General features: G+C 37.4%; 2 protein-coding genes across 2 annotated transcripts; both read left to right on the forward strand.

The window, feature by feature from the left end:
• Positions 1–887: 887 nt before the first annotated feature.
• On the forward strand, positions 888–10,859 carry LOC113153551 (inter-alpha-trypsin inhibitor heavy chain H4-like). Its single transcript, XM_026347237.1, has 22 exons — positions 888–1,019; positions 1,459–1,619; positions 1,748–1,852; positions 2,124–2,286; positions 2,379–2,489; positions 2,951–3,079; positions 3,721–3,837; positions 4,009–4,177; positions 4,307–4,417; positions 4,697–4,878; positions 4,988–5,167; positions 5,269–5,390; positions 6,164–6,363; positions 6,709–6,738; positions 7,236–7,259; positions 7,721–7,783; positions 8,208–8,273; positions 8,652–8,759; positions 9,437–9,602; positions 10,011–10,159; positions 10,305–10,389; positions 10,509–10,859. The coding sequence occupies exons 1-22, from the start codon at positions 948–950 to the stop codon at positions 10,621–10,623; spliced, it is 2,628 nt and encodes an 875-aa protein (XP_026203022.1). The 5' UTR covers positions 888–947; the 3' UTR covers positions 10,624–10,859.
• A 1,625-nt stretch (positions 10,860–12,484) lies between these two features.
• LOC113153552 (interleukin-17 receptor C-like) lies at positions 12,485–19,183 on the forward strand. The gene is made up of 15 exons (XM_026347238.1): positions 12,485–12,643; positions 12,818–13,138; positions 13,412–13,619; positions 14,693–14,790; positions 14,907–15,030; positions 15,130–15,171; positions 15,266–15,384; positions 16,658–16,714; positions 16,803–16,863; positions 16,959–17,176; positions 17,393–17,437; positions 17,530–17,575; positions 17,706–17,801; positions 17,997–18,035; positions 18,128–19,183. The coding sequence occupies exons 2-15, from the start codon at positions 13,031–13,033 to the stop codon at positions 18,736–18,738; spliced, it is 1,872 nt and encodes a 623-aa protein (XP_026203023.1). The 5' UTR covers positions 12,485–12,643; positions 12,818–13,030; the 3' UTR covers positions 18,739–19,183.
• Positions 19,184–19,218: the final 35 nt, after the last annotated feature.

The following is a 19,218-nucleotide window of genomic DNA, read 5'->3' on the forward strand; positions in this document are numbered from 1 at the left end:
CATTTGTTAGTCTGGATACATCCAGGTTGTCCAGGACATTTGTTCAAAGATTAAGTCACAATCTTTTCACTAACTGGATTATTTATTATGACACATCTGGTAAGAACAATTCATTTTTTGGGTAACCTGCACTTCCCCATCCCAACAATCAGGTAAAAATCAACAGGCATTTATTTTAACACTGAAATAGTCAAATATTTCCAGTTGAACACTCGGTGTACAGAAGTTTTAAGATGATCTATACATTGTCTGATTCCCTTGGGGAAATTTGTTCTGTTGAGGACAGGCAGAAATCAGCAGCAGCAGCAAATAGATCAACTTGTTTCACCTACTGTCTGAGACGAGAATTAAAATACAGAAAGTTGGCAAACTGATCCAGAAGACAGTAACACACATTGGTATGCATTTGAAATTGCATTTATAGCTTCCTGACAAAATGTTAATCAACCCAGCATTAACTTAAAATCAGAACCAAACAAAACTCCTTAGTGTCTTGCCTTCTTACCTTTGCAGTGTTACAATTAGTGCAGCATAACTTATCAGTGTCAATTAATTATTAATTATCATTTAATTGCCACTGTCAGAAACAATCAGACTTGACAAAATGACTTACACCATACAATATAAAATAAATACGTATTTCATTCATGGACTGTACTTAACATAAAAAAAACGCTCCCTATGTTTCTCTATAAAATCACATGAGCAGTAAATGTTTTTGTGTGTTTTTCAGCTTTTTATGACAGTTTCTATTAGCTATGTGTAGGATTCCTGGCAGACCGTTGTGGAGGAAAGTGCATGGGTACGTGTGAGTGGGAGTGTTTTTGTGTGTTTTTGTTTCATGCAGGTTAGAGAGGAGGAGAGAGAAGAATTTGCCCTCATGAAAAAAATGTGTACACATTAATGCTGCAGTTGTTTCTCTTGGTTGCACTCTGGTGGGAACCATCATGGAGAGAGCTGTGGTGCAAATCACCCTCTTTGGGTTGCTACTGTGTTTGGTTACTACACTGCCAAATAAGGTAAGTTCATAAAACTAGACTGTAAGAAAAATGGGTCTAATAAATATATTTATATATATTTTTCAAATTAATTTTCAAAGTTGTTTTGTGTTTCAGCAATGTTCAACACATTGAAGTCTACCTTGATAAATATGAAAACACAGTTTAAAGGATTTGTATTTTCTGATATATTTGGGAGTTGCACATAGATCTACTCTCATAATCACAGTGTGGTGACTGTAGTTTGTTTTATTTTTAGGGTCACAGTTCACATGACATAATCAATGAGTCACTTACAAATAACAAGAATGGGGTGTTTCTGCAGTTAGACCAATGAGATTTCACAGACGCCCCCAACCAGTTTTATTTGCACTATGATCTGATCACTGGTTAGCTAGTCATCAGTCAAAACATCACTTAGGTCACTAGTATTTCACATGTTCCTCCTGCATTTCCTCAGAATGACTGGGACATCTACAGCTTTCACATCAACTCCACAGTGTCCAGTCGTTATGCTACCACAGTCATCACAAGCCGTGTGGCCAATCGTATGAACGAGTCAAAGGAAATAGAATTCCAAGTCCGGATCCCCAAGAACGCCTTCATCAGTAAATTCACAATGTGAGTGAACTAAGATCAATGCGTCGACATTTACATGGATCTATACATATAGAATTATTAATAAAGGATCATAAATCATTGGATACTCAGAATCTAATGTACATAAACAAGCACTTTTCCTTTTTCAGGTTTATAGATGGCCAGGTGTATGATGGTGTTGTGAAAGCTAAGGAGGAAGCTGAGCAGCAGTACACTGAGGCTGTGTCCCGTGGGCAAAGTGCTGGACTTGTCAGGTACAGGGACCAGTTTACTGCTTACAAGTCTTACATAGTTGTAGAAGAACCATTATGTTATTTCATGTGGCTTTTCTCTTACAAATTACTAATTAATCTCACATCTCTAGGTTTAGTTGAACTGCACTCAAGTTATATTCACACTAAGGCCATGACCTGAGATTTAGGGTCACAAAAAGACACTTAGATCAATTTGAAGTGTCAGAAGCTAGAAGTGGGTGGGACCAAGTGCCGTAGTGCCGTAGTGCCATGCTTATCCTTTCTGTTGCAGCTCTGTAGGGAGGACCTTGGAGGAATTTAAGACCTCTGTGACTGTGGCTGCTCACAAAAAGGTGACTTTTGAACTCACATATGAGGAACTGCTGAAACGCAGGCTTGGAAAGTATGATCTGCAAATTCACGCTCGCCCCATGCAGCCTGTCAAAGACTTCAAGGTTTGTCTCTCCTGCAGTAATACTGTATATTCAGTTCATTTAGGAATAAACTGCTGGGGTAACATCTAACTGTATTTTTTTGTTAATGCCAGGTTGATGTGTACATTCATGAGGAAGCTGGCATTAATTTCATTGAGGTTAAAGGTGGACTAAGCACCAAAGCCCTGGCTAATGCCATCACTAAAACACAGACTGAAACACAGGTACGGCTGCAGCAATGACACCTTTTTTGTGCATTAATGAGTTATTTTATCCTGAGCCATGTGTTTAAATATACAGACATCTAACCTCCATAATGACAAGTAAATGAAAATGTCTCCAAGTCTCAGTCTCCTGTTGATGATATTTCTGCATTGGATCTTAGGAGAATACATTACCCAAAGTTATATAAACTACTGTTGTAGCTCCAGCATATAAAAAAGGTGACATACATGAATTAAGCAACTAGATACCTGTTGTTCTTAAACTAAAATAGTAGATACATATTTATGTTTAGCTATTGTGATGTTTTTCCTATATTATATGTTTGACCTGTTTAGAGCAAATTCCATAGCTGCTTTTTAATCCCAGTCCAGTTTTACTGTGCAGTTCCAATAAACTACAGACAAACGATTCATATTTTTAAACAAACCAACCTACTTTCTGGATTTCTTATTTCTCCCAGGCGTGGGTGTATTTCTACCCTACTAAAGCCCAGCAGAAAACATGTGACAGCTGTGGAAAGCAGGGTATGAATGGAGATCTGTTAATTGTTTATGATGTCAACAGGGATGTTGCATTTGGAGACATCAAGGTACGTCAGGAGTAAATGTTGTATTTATCATGTCGTGATCTAAAGCTTTCTTGTAATTTGGGCCTGGCTTCCTACTTCTATATATACATCCATATTGTGCATGTACTGTCCAAAAGTATGTTTTGTAAAAAAAAAATATTCTCGTATTTTGCAGTTGATGTGCAAAATGTTAAGATGTGCTGTAATTAATAAAAGTTCAGCTTGTGCCTGAGGGAAATCCAGTAACTGTGGCTTATGGTCCCAATTCAAGCCACACCTCTGTTGCTGTGCATTTTGTGACTTTCAGTCAAACAAAAGAATATTTTTTAGTCATGTTTTATCACTGGGAGCACGGAATCGTTTCTCATGTCAGTTAAGTGCATTGTCACCCCCAACTCACCCATATTTTCTGTTTTTAGTTACTTGGCTTCCTGTTCTGATCCTGTGGGGTTTTTTTTATCCCGTTAAAATGATTAAGTACCTTCGTCTGGGTCTTTGTATCAATGTGACAGCTGATTTTGAATGGTCTATTAGCACTATAAATTATTACTTAATAAATAAATAATCTATAAGGACTAACACCAAAATTGTTTAAATCTGAATTTTATCAACAATCCTTTGTATCCTTCTAACTAATCAAATGTTCTTTGTTCTTCCCCAAGACAATAGATGGGTATTTTGTTCATCACTTTGCACCATCTAGTCTTCCACGGATACCAAAGAATGTTGTCTTTGTTATTGATCAAAGTGGCTCCATGCTTGGCAGAAAAATAGAACAGGTATAGTACCTGAAGATGGTGAATTTGTCATAAAATCTTATAGGAGGCATTTTAGTTTTTAGTTTATCATCACTTTTACAACAACTTTATTAAACACATAAAAAAAAGAATTTTAGCCTTTTTTTGTGTGAATTTTTATGTCAATTATTTTTATTATCATAATTATTTCAGACCAGGATAGCATTAATCCATATCTTGAATGACCTGGCAGAAGATGACTACTTTGGTCTCATCACTTTTGATGGTAATATTTTTCACTGGAAGAGAGAACTTGTTCAGGCCAGCAAGACAAATGTGAATAGTGCCAAGGAGTTTGCACGGGGTATCAGAGCTAGAGGATGTGAGTGGTTTTCCAAAAATACATTTCTTTAAATATATGTTTTTGAATGTTGACATTCTGATTTCAGCCATTGCTCATCAGGATGGCAGGAGTGAAACATAGTTTCTCAGATCAGTTATCTCATTTCAGCAACTGACATTAATGAAGCAGTACTAGAGGGAGCACGTATGCTGAATGCACATACTAGAGAGGGTTCAGCATCTATTCTTGTACTACTCACTGATGGAGACCCAACAACAGGTGATAATGAAACACACACATGCACAAATTCTTTAAGGCATGAACACAGGACCCACAATGACAATTTTGCAACATATGGCGGATTGATTGGATTTAACCATCTTTGACAAACATGGAAATTTAAATTTAAATGAAATTGACCTCATTTACAAATAGGTTTATAAGTTCTATGTATACACCCACTGCAACCCCCGTACATTACTGTTTAATGGCTTGAATGTACTGTTGGAATTTGTGTAACTTTTCTGGCCTCAAACCACATTTTTTGTCTCATTGCAGGGGAGACAAATCTTGAAACAATACATTCAAATGTAAGAAGAGCCATTGCAGACAAATTCCCACTCTACTGTCTTGGGTTTGGTTTTGATGTCAATTTTGAGTTCCTGAAGAAGATGTCACTGCAGAACAATGGTTTGGCACGACGGATTTATGAGGACTCTGATGCAGATTTACAGCTCAAGGTATTTTAATTGGCTTCCACTTCCCTCATTCATTTTCTTAGATAAAACTGGGCATTGTTGGCTGTGGAAGATTAAACATTTTCATATTGCCTATACTGTACATCAACAGGGTTTCTATGAAGAGGTGGCCACTCCTCTGTTAACAAATGTGACAATGATGTACACAGGAGGGACCAATCTAACTCAGACTCACTTCAGTCAGTATTATAATGGCTCAGAGATTGTGGTGGCTGGTCAGATCACTGACAATGACATTGAAACCTTCACCCCAGAAGTTGTTGCTATTTCTGTAAGAATGGAGCTACACCACGTACTAATTACACAAATTATCTGAGATTATCTGAAAAGTGTGTGTGAAATGTATACTTAACAATGAATATGGACTGACAGGGGACTCAAAGGCTGAGGTTTCTTGACACAAATGCCACTGTGGAGTCGACAGGAACAGTGACTGATAGACGCATCCAGAGGGTTTGGGCCTACCTCACAGTCAAACAGCTACTGGAAAAAGAGTGAGTGTGCTGTTTCTTATGTTTTATTGATTAAATATTTGCAACAATCATAGATATATTTGATCAGTTAGTCTGTGATATCACAAAACCTAACTTAACAAAATCTGACAGTAGTGAGTGGCGTTATAATCATATAAATGTAGGTCAAGTTAAGGGAGAAAACCTAGACCGTGTGTTTGTCAGAGGTAGTCACTAGTTTCTGTAAAAGTCAACTGTAGGTAACTTTAGTTATGTCTGCAGATTACTTTGTTTTATTCATCAAAAAAAAGCATATCTGGGAGATAACCCATATTTGGTGTTCCAACCTATTAGGGTGGAGATCAACGAATTAGTCTTTTGCAGGGTAGGTCAGTGAAACAAAAACCAGACTACTGGGTGTTCAATTAAAGAATTAATTTTCTTGATCTGAAACCATATTTTTCCCATTATAGAAAATGGCATTCAAGGAAATGTTATGCTCATTCTAATAAATCACAGAACACGGGAGCCAGGCCAGTTGTGACCTGTTTGTGGAAGCTAATGTTGGTCTGAATAAATAATTGCTGGCAGTGCTTGAAAATAAACTAATGTTTAAAACATCAGCAGTGGTTCTGATGGGATTTTCAGAATCCTTAAATAATCTTAATGAAAAAATATAGAAAAGAAAAAAACTACATACTTCCCAAGTTGCAAGTGTGTCTGAGTCAAAACAATCTTGATTCAGAAAATTTCATGAGAAACAGCAGTATTTCTAAACAGCATTTACAAGTGGTTGTACACAACTTGTGACACAGGCTGCAGTTATCTGGACCTGAGAAAGACAAAATAAAGAAAGAGGCCTTGGAGTTGTCACTGAAGTACAGCTTTGTGACGCCACTCACATCTATGGTGGTCACCAAGCCACCGGGAGAAAACACAGATGTGCTCCATAAACCCAAGGAAGGAGAAACACCACAGCTTAAAAATAGTAGGAGACGAATGAAGTGGACATCAGGTATGAGTGGTTTGTCAACTGTCACTGTCCACAAAATTCACCATTTAAACTGTTCGTAATGTAACATCAGCATACAAAGCGGTGTCAAAGAACTTTTTGCCCTCTGCGGTCAACAACTGATCAAAACTACATGCATTTTATATCCAATTTAAGCACATAGAAAACGCACACACTGACACCCATTTAAAAGTCTTGCAACCATAGATGAAAGATAAAAAACAATTGCCCTGGTACATAAATATGCCAACTAATTTTGCACTAATGCAAGTCATATGACAATATCATAATGTATTTGTATGTGTTATGTAAACACGTGTCTTAATTTTGTGTCAATTTTCATGGCAGCACAGCTAAGAACCCAAAGGAAGATGCAAGGTAAGGAACTAGTATATACATTTTATTTATAATCAAAATATTAAACAAATGTAAACTTTGTTGATGAAGAACAGAGGAAAGATGCATTTGAGATTTGTGTCTATGTAAAATATTGCTGCAGCTCAGTGAGCTAATTGATGCTGGGGGGAGGAGAATAGGTTCCATGATACATGGTTTCTGTCTTTTCATTTAATTGTAAACCAGAGCAAATGCTAACTGTGGTGCCTGCAATATTCTAAGTGGAAGAGATTATTACACACAAGCCAGACCTCTTCTACCATACCGGGCCAATTAAACACTTTAAATCTTACACACACCTTTAAATGGTTTACACAATTTAAAAGTCATGCAAAATTAGAAGGGGCAGAAAGAAATAATGATCCTGAACAAATAAATATACCAACTAATTTTACACAAACACAAGACAATTTGATAGTTTTAAGTATGTATGTATGTAAATATGTGTCTTAATATTGTGAAATCGTTTTTTTTAACAGGACCTATAAATGGGATAGCAGAAGGTATGGTATAGAAACACTTGTTTATTTAGATTTTATTCATAACAAAAACCTTACGCAAATAAAACTTTGTTGAAAGACATAATGAGGAGAAAGGCATTTAAGATGTTGTATCTTTGCTATATATTGTTGCAAATCATTGTTCTAATTAATGCTGGGAAGAGAGCGTATACTATGTTCTATAAATTCTTTTTATTGGGGACTGAGTATTGGGGATGGAAAACCACAGCAAGTAATAGCTGTGGTGCCAGCATATACAGTCTCACTCTTCCAAGAGGAGGGCCATAGAATATGCTGGCATTGAATTGTTGTTGAAGTGGCTCTAGCTTCAGCCCAAACTGAGAAGCCAAAAACACACAGAATACAGACAAAGAATCTTAGAAAGCTATGGTGACAAGAGCACATGATCTCTGTTCTTCATCTCTTATAAATTGTTCTTCTTGATGGGACTATTTGATTTCCAGATGAAATGCAAAACCTGAGTATACTCAATTTCATCAAGATAGTAAAAATGGATCGTTTTCCAGGTAAACCTATTCTTTGCTAGTTTAAACTTTTAATATTGTAATTATATAACTAGACTAACCTGTTAACTAATAGTTATACAGGCATTTGTCCCAGTTTTAGAAAACTTCATAGGCATTTTCAAAACAAAGTTACACCCACATTTTCAGACACAAATGTATCATGTACTTTGTATGCTATTGGTCATCATGAATATACACGCAACAAATTACATTTAAGTAATTACTATTTTGTAAATATTTAATTTTAAATGTTTTTTTCTATTACGCTTTTATTTGAATTGGATTGTATTAGAATAGTGTGTTTTGAAGCTAAGGTTAAAAATGTAAAAGTACTTAATGCAATATCTCCCTTGTTTGATAATATTTTGCAAAAATGTAAATAATAAATATCTATAAGAAAATATATAAAGCTGTCCCTTTTTAGTTTTCAGAGAACCTACTGTCCGGTTGACTGATGTGAATCCCTCTACTCTGCCTAGCACAGAAATAAGTATTTCAAATATATAAAGTTTGTAGCGTTTATATAAGATCCATCATTGAGATTATTATTAAAAGTACTAGTAGAGACTTCATGCTTTAATTCGCAAACACGGTACAAACATAACATAAGCAATCAAAAGACAGTTTACACATACAAATGTATCAACACATAAAGAACATTAATTCAAATGTGGTCAAGTTCTAATATTTTTACTTTTTACACAGGTATTAACTGTGTAAAACCAAAACTGTGTGGTCTATGATAAGAAACAAAGATAATGTGTGTTAGACTCAAATTACACACAATATAATAAAAGTGGACTTTTAAATTGAATATCACAACATGGCCCGAACTACTTTGTGACTGTGTGTGTGTCTCTATCTCTAGTTCATATTTTTCACAGGTTTTTGATCAAAACTGAGAATCACTCTCTTCCTCTATGCTTTGATGTCCCTGGAGACACTCGCCTTAAACTACTTCACCATCCCAACAGGGGTCAGTAACGTTCCTTTTATATGCTTTCACTGACAGTTCTTTTAAAGACATCTCCACCCAAGCAACAGAAAAGTTTAGTTTCTGTTATTGTTATGGTACAGTGTTGTGTTGAGTAGATTTAGATATAACTTCCAGCTGTCTAGCTCACGCAGGCATGAATGAATGAATGATTTATTAATATACCTCTAATTGATCTCTCTGTCTCTGGTAAGTCATCATTTGTTATAGTACAGTAATACAGCCTGAGTTAAGTTATTCAGGAACTACCCACAAATGAATCATTATACAGATTCATTAATATAGTGATATATAGTCCAGTCTGGTCTCCAACAGTTAATCATCATCTAATATATACGACTCAATTCAGAGTAGTTTCTTTAATTGCACTTGATTTCCCAGGGAAATATTCTATACCTCCACATGTATCTAACAGCTTTACTTCTTTTTGCAGAAGCAATTAAACTATTCCTGCTACATTTGCAGCATACTGAGGCTGTGATTGTAGATATTTCTGTTTTACTTAAGTACAGGAAGTTTTTAAACCATAAATTTAACATCAGTAAAAATAATACTATTCTACTTTCCTACCCAGAAACATTGTTTTACATATATAATACATAGAAACTCATATTTGGTTTAGGGATCTTGATGAGTTGTGTCTGTTTCTTTTGTACTAGAGCTATCTGTCAACGGTCTTCTTGACTCAGTAGCAAACAGAGGCTTCAAAATAATTGGCATCCACTTCAAAAATAACCAGTACATTGAGATTGACACCAATGGCATCAATGTACAAGCAGGACAAGGAGTTACACGCAACACTGGAAGGGACCTTGTCACAGCTGAGTAAGTAAACAGTTGCATACAAACAGTCACTCTTTAATGAATATTTTTAATTTTAGGAATACACTTATTAATTTACCTGCCAGAAGGATACACTCTATAAATCTACTGAATTTTGAAAAATGAATTATGTTACACACCCCATCTGATTTTATTTATTTTCCATAATAGAAGTTCCTCTCAGGAGTGTATAGACTGTGTCTTCTTCTTTGTCCTTTTACCTTTGTTGCACCTGCCATGGTGGAACAAACTATGGCTTCATCATTCTTAACTGTTGCTTAGAGCTTGAGACATAAGAGATGTAATCTCCAGAATATTTAAAGCCAGATAAGTGAAATGACCTGTGTGGGTATGTAGAGACTTTTAGAAGAGTCTAACAGAAAATGAAGACAAGTGCATATTTCTTTCCAGTATAACAGTGTTTGGGCGGGACAAGGAATTTGATGTTGCAGTTGGAGACACACACATGGTCATACTGGTTCATGAGAAGGATGGTAACAAATTCCTCTGGCCGATTTTAAGGCAGCGGCCATCGGACGACGGAGTTGATGGAATTTTAGGTGGGTGAAAAGGCTGATTACGTTTGCATGTACACCTCAACATCAATTACATCAAGATGAATCAACGTTTTCATTCAGCTGAAATAAATCATATCAAATATTTTGTGTGTATCATTACTTTATTGTTTGTTCTCTTTGTGTCCAGCTCTAAAGGCAGCAGTTTATGAGGAGGTGCAGCAAAGTCCCTCAACAAAACTTAAGATCAAAGACCAAGAGATTGATGTAACCAGGTACATTTTGTCTTGAAGAATTAGTTGATAAGGAGCAATTTAAAGGTGCTATCATTATTATTAGTCTGTTAGACAAACATAGAGTACAGTGCATTACTATTTCTGTGATTCCGTTGTAGATCCAGTGCTGTTGACTACAGTATTTCCATTCCCCCAACACTGGACTGCTGGTTCATGTCTGCTGAGTCTGCCCTGCAGAGACGCCTGGATGATTTCACTGTTGCACAACTTTAAGTGTTACCCATGTATAGTCACATGAAAAGTTGTCATTTCAAAGAAAATCAGTTAAACACCTACTGCCCATAGTAAAAGATTAGCAAGTAAATTAAACATATTCCATCTCTTTGGTGGTCTTGAACAAAACATTTATCTAGAGGATTTATCAGATTGTATTAAACTGTTTAATTTTGTTTAGAATAATATTTGGCACAGAAGCCTGCATGACATCATTTTATTTTGTTAATAATGTGCATCACTTGTATTGTTATACTTGTATCTAAAAATTTTAATAAAATCTTTGCTAAACATGACTATGATGACACACAAAAATTTTTAAAAGTTTAACTACTTAAAGAAATAGAGCTACCGCGTCATCATTGTCACTGTATGTGTGCCGGATGTTTCACATAACTACACATAGTGTCGAAACCTGTAGTACATCACTCTGATCAGAAGCAGAAGACAACTGTAAATTTGAGAGAAAGTGAAAAAAGCGTTTTAAAAGAGCATGTCACACGTCATATTGTCCGGTAAAGTGTATTAGAACTGAGTATTAATGATAACTCTGACGCATTGCATTTACACTAAAGCAGTAAAGCTGGTTCTAGGAGGTGCTGATAGTTCTGCTTCACTTGCTGTTTGTTTAGTTGCAGGCAAGGCAAAGGCAATGATTCATATCTTAATCTGGAAACTGCTAACCATCCATCTGTCTCCACTTATCCGAGGTCAGGTCATTGTGGCAGCATCCAAAGCAAATTTGCCCACATTTCCCTCTCCCTAGACATCTCCTTCATCTCTTTTCAGGGAACACAAAGGGGCTGGTCCAGTGTTTTCCACGACTAGGACGAAAGCCACACTAATTCTCCTCTCCAGCAATCTGGATGGATTTTCCCAGGGAGGCCGAGGAGTGTGATCACCTATAGTACACACCCTCCAGCCCCCTTTCTTGAAAAGAGGTACCACCATCCCCGTCATCCCGGTCTGCCAGTCCAGAGGTACTGTCCCTGACTGCTACGTGATGCTGTAACAGCATGTCAGCCCAGACAGCCCCACAACATCCAGAGATTTAAGGTGTCAATGAACCAACCTCAGAGTCTTCAGCCTCTGCTTCCTCTTCAGAAGGCACCACGGGTCCCGCCAGATGTTCTCAACAGACCCTTGCGTTACATTTGGGTCTGCCCAGTCTGTCTGGCTTCCTCCTCCACCATCAGATCCAGCTCAGAGATTCCTCAACCAGGGATTGGGTTGGGAAAAGTTGATGGTGCAGTGCCTCACATTTAAAATAACTTCAGATATTTCATGTCCACCTCAACTTATCTATAGGTAAGTCCATAAGCTATAAGTTATATGTCACATCCAATTATAAAATACACAAAAGGAGAACACATGTCCAACAACGACAGACAGACAGGGCTTTTGTATTTAGTTTAACATTACGCGGTCTAACCAGTTAAGCCACTGTGTGGGCCATGTGTCATTGTGTTGCATCTAAGATTGTACTGGGCCGAACTGTGCAGGTCGAAGGTATGTGGATGACTACGTGATTAATTTGTTTGTCAAGACACAGTGTGCTAGGAACTGCAAATGGGATCTTTTTAAATTTAAATGCCGAAATTACATATAGAGATAATGTCACAAATTGATGTTTTGTATTAACTGTGGTTAAATACAACTCTGTTTAGTTCCAAATAGAGTTGTGATTTTAAAAAATGTGAACTTTCACACATCGGGCCCGTGCTGAGTAAACTGTAACAAGGAATTCAGAGCAGGAACTTATGAACAATATGTGCATTTAAACATGATAAGGCAATGTGCCGAGACTAAATCAGACACAGACAAACAGAAAGAGAGAGACGAAGGAATGAGAGGGGGCGGGACGTCATTTGAGTCAAGGGTGTGACGTGTTGAATGGTGCAATTTTCACATGACTCAGACACTTACAGTACAGGCTACTGGGGCAAGGTGTGGAGCTGGGTATCGTGTGAAGAAGAAACACTCCTCAGAATGGATCATTTAGAGTGGATCACTAACCACAGTAAGTAAACCTGAGTATCAATATTTCTAGGTTACTAGTATAATTTGTAAGAGTTGTGTTACATCTATATATTTCTAATGTAGCATATTGTAGGATATTGTAAAGTTAACAAATCAAATTTGTTTTACATCTGTAGCTCAACTAGTTTGTTTACGTGTGTCTTTTCTTATCCAGGCCGTGTACAAAGGTGAAACATCCACACTTATGACAGTTCCAACAGTGTGTCTCACTTCGCTGCTCAGATACCATCAAGTTAATTTATAACTGAAAGTCATGGTGCCGAGAAAGACACTGGACTTGTTCAACAAGGTTTTCATGTCACACCTGGATAAAGATATGTACAGAAAAATGCTGTAGGACTCAAATTTCTCAGTGTCCTGAAGCAAAATGTTTCCACCAGGATGGTCCATTTGGTGGATTCTTCTGACTCTACGCTTGTCGGCTTGTGATGTGGAGATTTATTATTATAATAACCATGAAGTCATTTGCTCAGAGGTATGGTAGTGCACTGCACCGACACAAACATTTCCTGCTCTGGAGTAGATTACGAACAGTTTTTGTTGACAATTTACATTTTTAATTTCCTTTTTCTACTGATGTAACCTACACTGACGTTTTAATTTCCCTTTCAGTGATTGTCAAACTTGTAATTAAGAGCAAACTAATTTTTATAGCCATCTGCCAGCAAATATTTGCTGTCCAAGGTCATCCAGTCAAAGTAAAGAAACATTTTAAACATTTTCCCTGTCAATATCTCTTATCTTTAAGGGTATTTCTGAATGCACAATGGAGGATGTGAAAAGTTTAGATGAAGAAGTAAATAACAACGTGGTTATCCAAAACCTGACGCCAAGTGTTAAACTCTGCTGCAAAGACCACGATGTGTTTTGTGCATTGTGTCTGGTAATAGACACAGAGATTTTTGAAGACCTGGAAGATGAAGGCCCCTCTGGATATGATGAGGAGAATCCCAAAGGTATAAACAACACATTTGCATTTAGTCATGTGGTAGAACTTTTATGCAAAGTGATTTACAAGTCACCTTAGATATAACGGCTGGTATTTCTCTCTTTTTACCCTAAAGAGGACCATGATAGAGAAAACCTTTAGTGTTTTTTTCCTCCACATTTTCATTGTAAGGCAGGACTGTAGTTTTGTATTTCTGTTTATTGTTACTAAATTATTCTACAGTGGCAAGAAAAAAATATGTGAACGTCAGTATGTCGTAATATTAATTATCATCACTTATATAGTAGTTTGTCATAAAATGTGATCTTCAGTCAATATAACAAGAACAACTTCAGTTGAGAACAACCATAAAAACCTTGTAGTTCTAGAAGAGTATAGTAAAACAGTAGTATAAAAGTAAGTGAACCTTATTACTAATAATTTATTTTATTTTTTTGAAGCCATTCTGTTGTTGACTTACTTCTGTGTTTCTGTTTATTGTCCTGCATCACCCAACCTCTTTACAAATTAATACAGAAAACCCTGAAATTCCAAAAGGTTCACATACTTTTTCCTTGCCACTGTATTTATCTATCTACTGTCTGTCCATGAAAGGGCCGTACTGAATGTTTTGTGCAGTATCTTTAGGACCATCTCAAGTATTTATTGATTTTCTACCATATCAACAGCTATTATATTTCAGTAATGCATGAAAATCCTATTGCAGAGAATTGAAACTAGCTTGATATAGGAAACCCATCACATAAATCATTTCTTTTAGAGCAATGACATTAAGTTATATACAGCATACACACACAAAAACAGTTTTGAACACCAGCCAAGATTTAACAGTCATCTGTCATCCATGTTGTGAGATGTTGGGAAATCATTACTGGAAGACTGACATTGCAAACATAGAAGCTTCTGTGAAAAGGCTCGTCTGTGTTCAGTCATAGTTGTGTAAACAGCAGCGCTACTCGGGTATGGTCCTTTAAGTTTAAGTTTGGAAGTGACTCCTAAATGTTCCTCTGACAGTTAAATTTGCCATCACTGTTACAATCAGTTCTAAGCATGACTTCTGTGTTTTCTCTGTTGCCACAGCGTCTGTAACAGTGTGTTACAAAACTACACCTGTAATGCCCATGTGCAAGAAGGTGGAGTTTACGATCAATACTACAGCTTTATATGAGAAAAAGACGGTACTGTGGACTTCATGCACTTTGTATACTCTGTACTATCAAAAGGGATATACTGTATGCTCACTTCCAGTCACCTTGTCTTATAAAGCTTGTCTGTGTACGTGTGACTTTTACAGGTATCTATAGTGATTTTAAAGCCACTTGGAGTTTTCTTCGAAAGTAAAGTGATGGTTTATACTTCTAAATTCGAGACAAGTCAGTTTCTAGTTAAAGAAGTTGTTGCCCCTTCTCTAAAACAAGGTAACATTTGGGCTTTTAAATTTTAAATTACAGAGTGAAACTAATAACTTCAATAATTATGCAAAAGTGCTTGATACATGTCTTACTATGTGTCCTCAGTATGTCGCCAGGAGCTGCAACAACATGTAGTAGACTGTCACGGTAAAAACAAAGTCCACACACACACGATGGCTTTCCTTGTGTCATTTTTTTGTCTTGTCTTTGGAGAAAGAAATTATGCATTTCTTACTTTCAGTTCCCAGACTCAACATTGAAATGAACAAAGAGTCAAACAATGTGGATTTGAAGTTTACTGATGGTACCAAGCCCCTCCCCTCTGTGTGCATCCAGTATGAGAAGAATGGAGCATGTCAGGTTGGTGTTTTCAGTGTCTAAATTTAGTGGCATTTCCAGTTTGTCATTTTTGTTTGGTGCAGAGGTGATAGAAGTGTACGGATCATGTACTACACTTAGATTAACATTAAGTCATTTAGCAGGCACTTTTATCCAAAGCAACTTACAAGTGAGGTACAAGGCAAGCAAAATATCTAAGCCGAGGAGAAAAACATTAAAGTAAAGTGTTCTAGGAAGAATAGTTTCAGTTTCACAAGGTGCAAGTGCAAGATTTTGTTTTAAGATTTAAGTGCAGAGAACGTTGTGGAAGAGTTCTGTTTTCAGCAAAAACATTGGGAGTGAGTGTGCAGAGGTTCAAAGGTTGTGACACTATCGTAGAACAACTGAGCTGAAGAGCTTAGTCAGATCTTTTGAGGTGAGGTGAGCGGACCACTAGGTGAAGCGCAGTGGGCAGAAGGGATTTAGACCTATATGAGGGAGTTCAGGTAGGCAGGTGCTGTAGAGTTGACCACTCTGTAGACAAGGGTGAGAGCCTTAAACTTTATGCCAGCAGCTACAGGAAGCCAGTGCAGAGATCTGAAGAGTGGTGCAATGTGTGACCTGGCTGATCAAAAATGTTTTGGAGGGTTTGATGCCGGTAACCCCGTCAGTAAGACATTGCAGTAGTCAAGATGATATATGAGCAGTGCCTGCACAATGAGTTGTGTTGCATAGTCTGAAAGGTAGGGTCTGATCTTTTTGATGTTGATGCAGAGGAGATGTGGTCTTTTTTTTTTTTTTTTTTTTTTTTGATTTGCTAAAATTTTAAAAGGTTAGCCTGTCTCCCTCCAAAGGTAACAAAAACACCTACTGTACCAGAAATAACACTAAATATGTACGAAGGTACTTCTAGATAAAGAACATGTTGAAGGGGTTGTAAACTTCAAACAAAGCTGTAGGCCATAGGTTCCAGTGAGTATGCTAAAAGTTGGCTCCCATTCTTACTGAGCGCCTATTTTGGAAGTTAATAGCACCCACGTGACTTTGTTTCTGTGTTAGCCATCTTGACCCAGTCATGTAATGTGATCACACCTGTGTGACTGTAGACTCCTAAGGGTTTTAACAGGTAGTTAACAGAGCTACATAAGTCTTCTCATTTAATTCTTTCTACTTTTCAGATTTTTTGCTTATGTCGTATGAAGATTTGTTTGCAATTTTAACATCTGTATTTACAGAGTGCCTACTACTTGAAGCTGTAAGATAAATGGAGTGAAAAGTTGATATTTTGTTTTTTTGCTGTAAAATGTTTTTAAAGAGATGGAACAAGACAACTATCCCACTGTATTCTGTGGCTCCCTGCATGTGTTTCCAGGTACCATCACTTACACAATTATTACTAATGACATATCAGCAGTCCTGTGTCCTATACAGATGAGACTGACTTGTTGGTGGCTTTTTAGGTCTGGAAGGAGGATGATGAAACACCCATGCGCTCACTAAAGTGCCCCTTCACAAACAACAGTAAGAAGTCAAGATTCTTTTTTTAGTTTCAGTTTACAGGGAGTGGGGGGTAGTTTACCACTTGAATGCTGATGTGTTCTTTGTGTCTCTTCCAGGTAATTTCAAAAGGAAGATACTGCAGAATGTGTCAGTGTCTGTAGGCCAGGGTCAAAGAAACAGCTACGGGCCAATGCTGTTGTGGAACCTGTCTGCCCCCTGCAGGCTGGAGGGTGAAGTGTGGCCCTGTCACAACAAGAACAGCTGTAGGGAAAAGAGGGGCTTCAGACAAAAGTTGGGAGTTGGCAAATGGAGACAAAACCGCAAAAGACTCTGGGTGAGAATAACTTGCCTTGTACAAGAGCCTTGTATCCCTCATTTGATTTAGTTTTAACCCCTTAATGTTTGAGTTTCCCTGATATATTATTTTCCCTTAGAATGAAAATGTCTTTTATGCAGATTTTTCTTAAATGTTGAATGTAATGTAAGTTTAAGGAATGTTTGGCTGCTCAACAGGTTTAAGAACTAAGATTAACAACTGTGCTCTTTTTAGGAGAACAAAGGGGTGTTTGAAGACGATTTCTCAACGTGTGTCATGGTAACATGTTCTCAGTTGTCAGTCAGAGAATGATACAGTGTAAATGACTGTAGCTGAATAGTTTATTTAAACTAACTCATTCATTTGTGCAGGTGACAATAGAAGGACAAGACCTGGGTCCTTTCTGTCTTAATAACAGTAAGTATGACACAATTTATAATACCAGAACCTGATGGCAGCTGGATGATAACAAAATGTGTTTAGATGATCTTCAGCATCTGTTTCTGAGCCATTTATAAAAAGGGATTTTGTTTTGCACTACTTGCAGCTGACAGGTGGCACTGGAGTCTCCTGGCTGTTGGTGTTTTGCTGCTAATTTGCTTGACAGCCCTCATATTCTATTTTCTTCATGTCTACATCAAGAGTAAGTTGTTGTTTGTTTCCTTTTACATTACGTTCTTCTCAGGTACCTACCACAAAGGATAATTTCATTCTCTTCAAAAACCAATCCTATTTTAGAGGAATCAAATGTCTGTGGCACTCTGTGCATGTATTTCCTTGTATTGTCCTTTTTTCTAATCCCTTCATTATATTTCCTTTAATTGTCTATTTTTTATAGAATGGGTGTGGAGCTGGAATCATGGTGGATTTGTGAAGGGTGAGTTTCTTGTACTTTTTCTAAAAGATATGTAAACTCATAATAGAAAACAGAAAAATGTTGACATTAAATCTTGTTTTTCCTCTCTGAAGTCAGCAGAAAGGGTCATGTGGTGCTGCTGAGTCCCCCAGATGTGGATGATCATGTTTCAGAGTTAGTTTGTCAGCTTGGTTCTCACATCTGCAACCAGGGCTTCAGTGTGTCTGTGGACCAGTGGAGCAGGAAGGAGCAGTGCACTCTGGGGCCTCTGCCATGGCTGCACTCCCAGCTGCTGAAGCTGAATAGCCGAGTTGTGCTTGTTCTAACCAACAAAGCTTTGGAGAAAGTGGAGGAATGGGCCCATCAGCCTAAACAGGATATCAAGGCAAAGGAAGATGACAATGGTGTCCCTCAGATATGGTCGCCCTACTCTGATGTGTTCACAGCCGCCCTGTGCATCATACAAGCAGAAAAGCAACTGGGCAAGGATCAACGTTTTCTTCTGGTGAAATTTGACTCTCATCTAGGCGGTGGCAGGCTACCAAAGCTTCTTCAGGGAGTTCCTCTGTTTCAGCTTCCCTCACAGACCCAAACACTCCTAGCTGAGCTAACTATGGGAGGAACAAAGAGGAGATCAGTTGGAAGGCGGTGGACAGGCTGGAAATGGATGACCTCAGATAAATGGAGAGGAACGACCCGACCAGCACAAGGTATACCAATTTAAATAAGCTGAAGTGGAGAAAAAGATGGAGACAGCATCCTTACAGCTCGTATAAATGTGCATATGAAGGACTTGTTCATCCACATTACGGATGACACAAAAACCAGACAATTTTAAAAGGTGGCAATCTATTATATTATTCATAATAAATAATGTTAATATACCAAAACCAACCTGCCTTATTCAGTCTCTCAGTACCTTTAAGTATTTATTTCCTTTGAAGATGTCAATTCACTTTTTATAACAGCTGGGCATGTAGGTTAAAGGAAGGTGTTCAGCAGCAGGTTAAGTGCACTACTGTGTATTTACAGTACTTAAGGTCTCTTTAACAGTTTTTGTTGACAGTGTATATGTGTAAGTATAAGTACAGTAATAAAGGCATATTGATGTGGTTCATTGGTGTGTTTTAAGTTGTTCTGGACAACAATAAAGAAGGTCAGTAAACTGACTTTATTGTTTGTTTTTGGCTTTCTATGGGATTTT

Source organism: Anabas testudineus, chromosome 5 (assembly GCF_900324465.2).
Source record: "Anabas testudineus chromosome 5, fAnaTes1.2, whole genome shotgun sequence".
In the NCBI taxonomy this organism is placed as follows: domain Eukaryota; kingdom Metazoa; phylum Chordata; class Actinopteri; order Anabantiformes; family Anabantidae; genus Anabas; species Anabas testudineus.

Coding starts and splice junctions, on each gene's coding strand:
- LOC113153551 (XM_026347237.1), top strand. CDS start 948: ATGGAGAGAGCTGTGGTGCAAATCACCCTCTTTGGGTTGCTACTGTGT. Junction 4,418..4,696: donor TGATGGAGACCCAACAACAG/GTGATAATGAAA, acceptor GTCTCATTGCAG/GGGAGACAAATCTTGAAACA. Junction 8,274..8,651: donor TCTGCCTAGCACAGAAATAA/GTATTTCAAATA, acceptor CTCTATCTCTAG/TTCATATTTTTCACAGGTTT.
- LOC113153552 (XM_026347238.1), top strand. CDS start 13,031: ATGTTTCCACCAGGATGGTCCATTTGGTGGATTCTTCTGACTCTACGC. Junction 17,802..17,996: donor TCTTCATGTCTACATCAAGA/GTAAGTTGTTGT, acceptor TATTTTTTATAG/AATGGGTGTGGAGCTGGAAT. Junction 18,036..18,127: donor TCATGGTGGATTTGTGAAGG/GTGAGTTTCTTG, acceptor TCCTCTCTGAAG/TCAGCAGAAAGGGTCATGTG.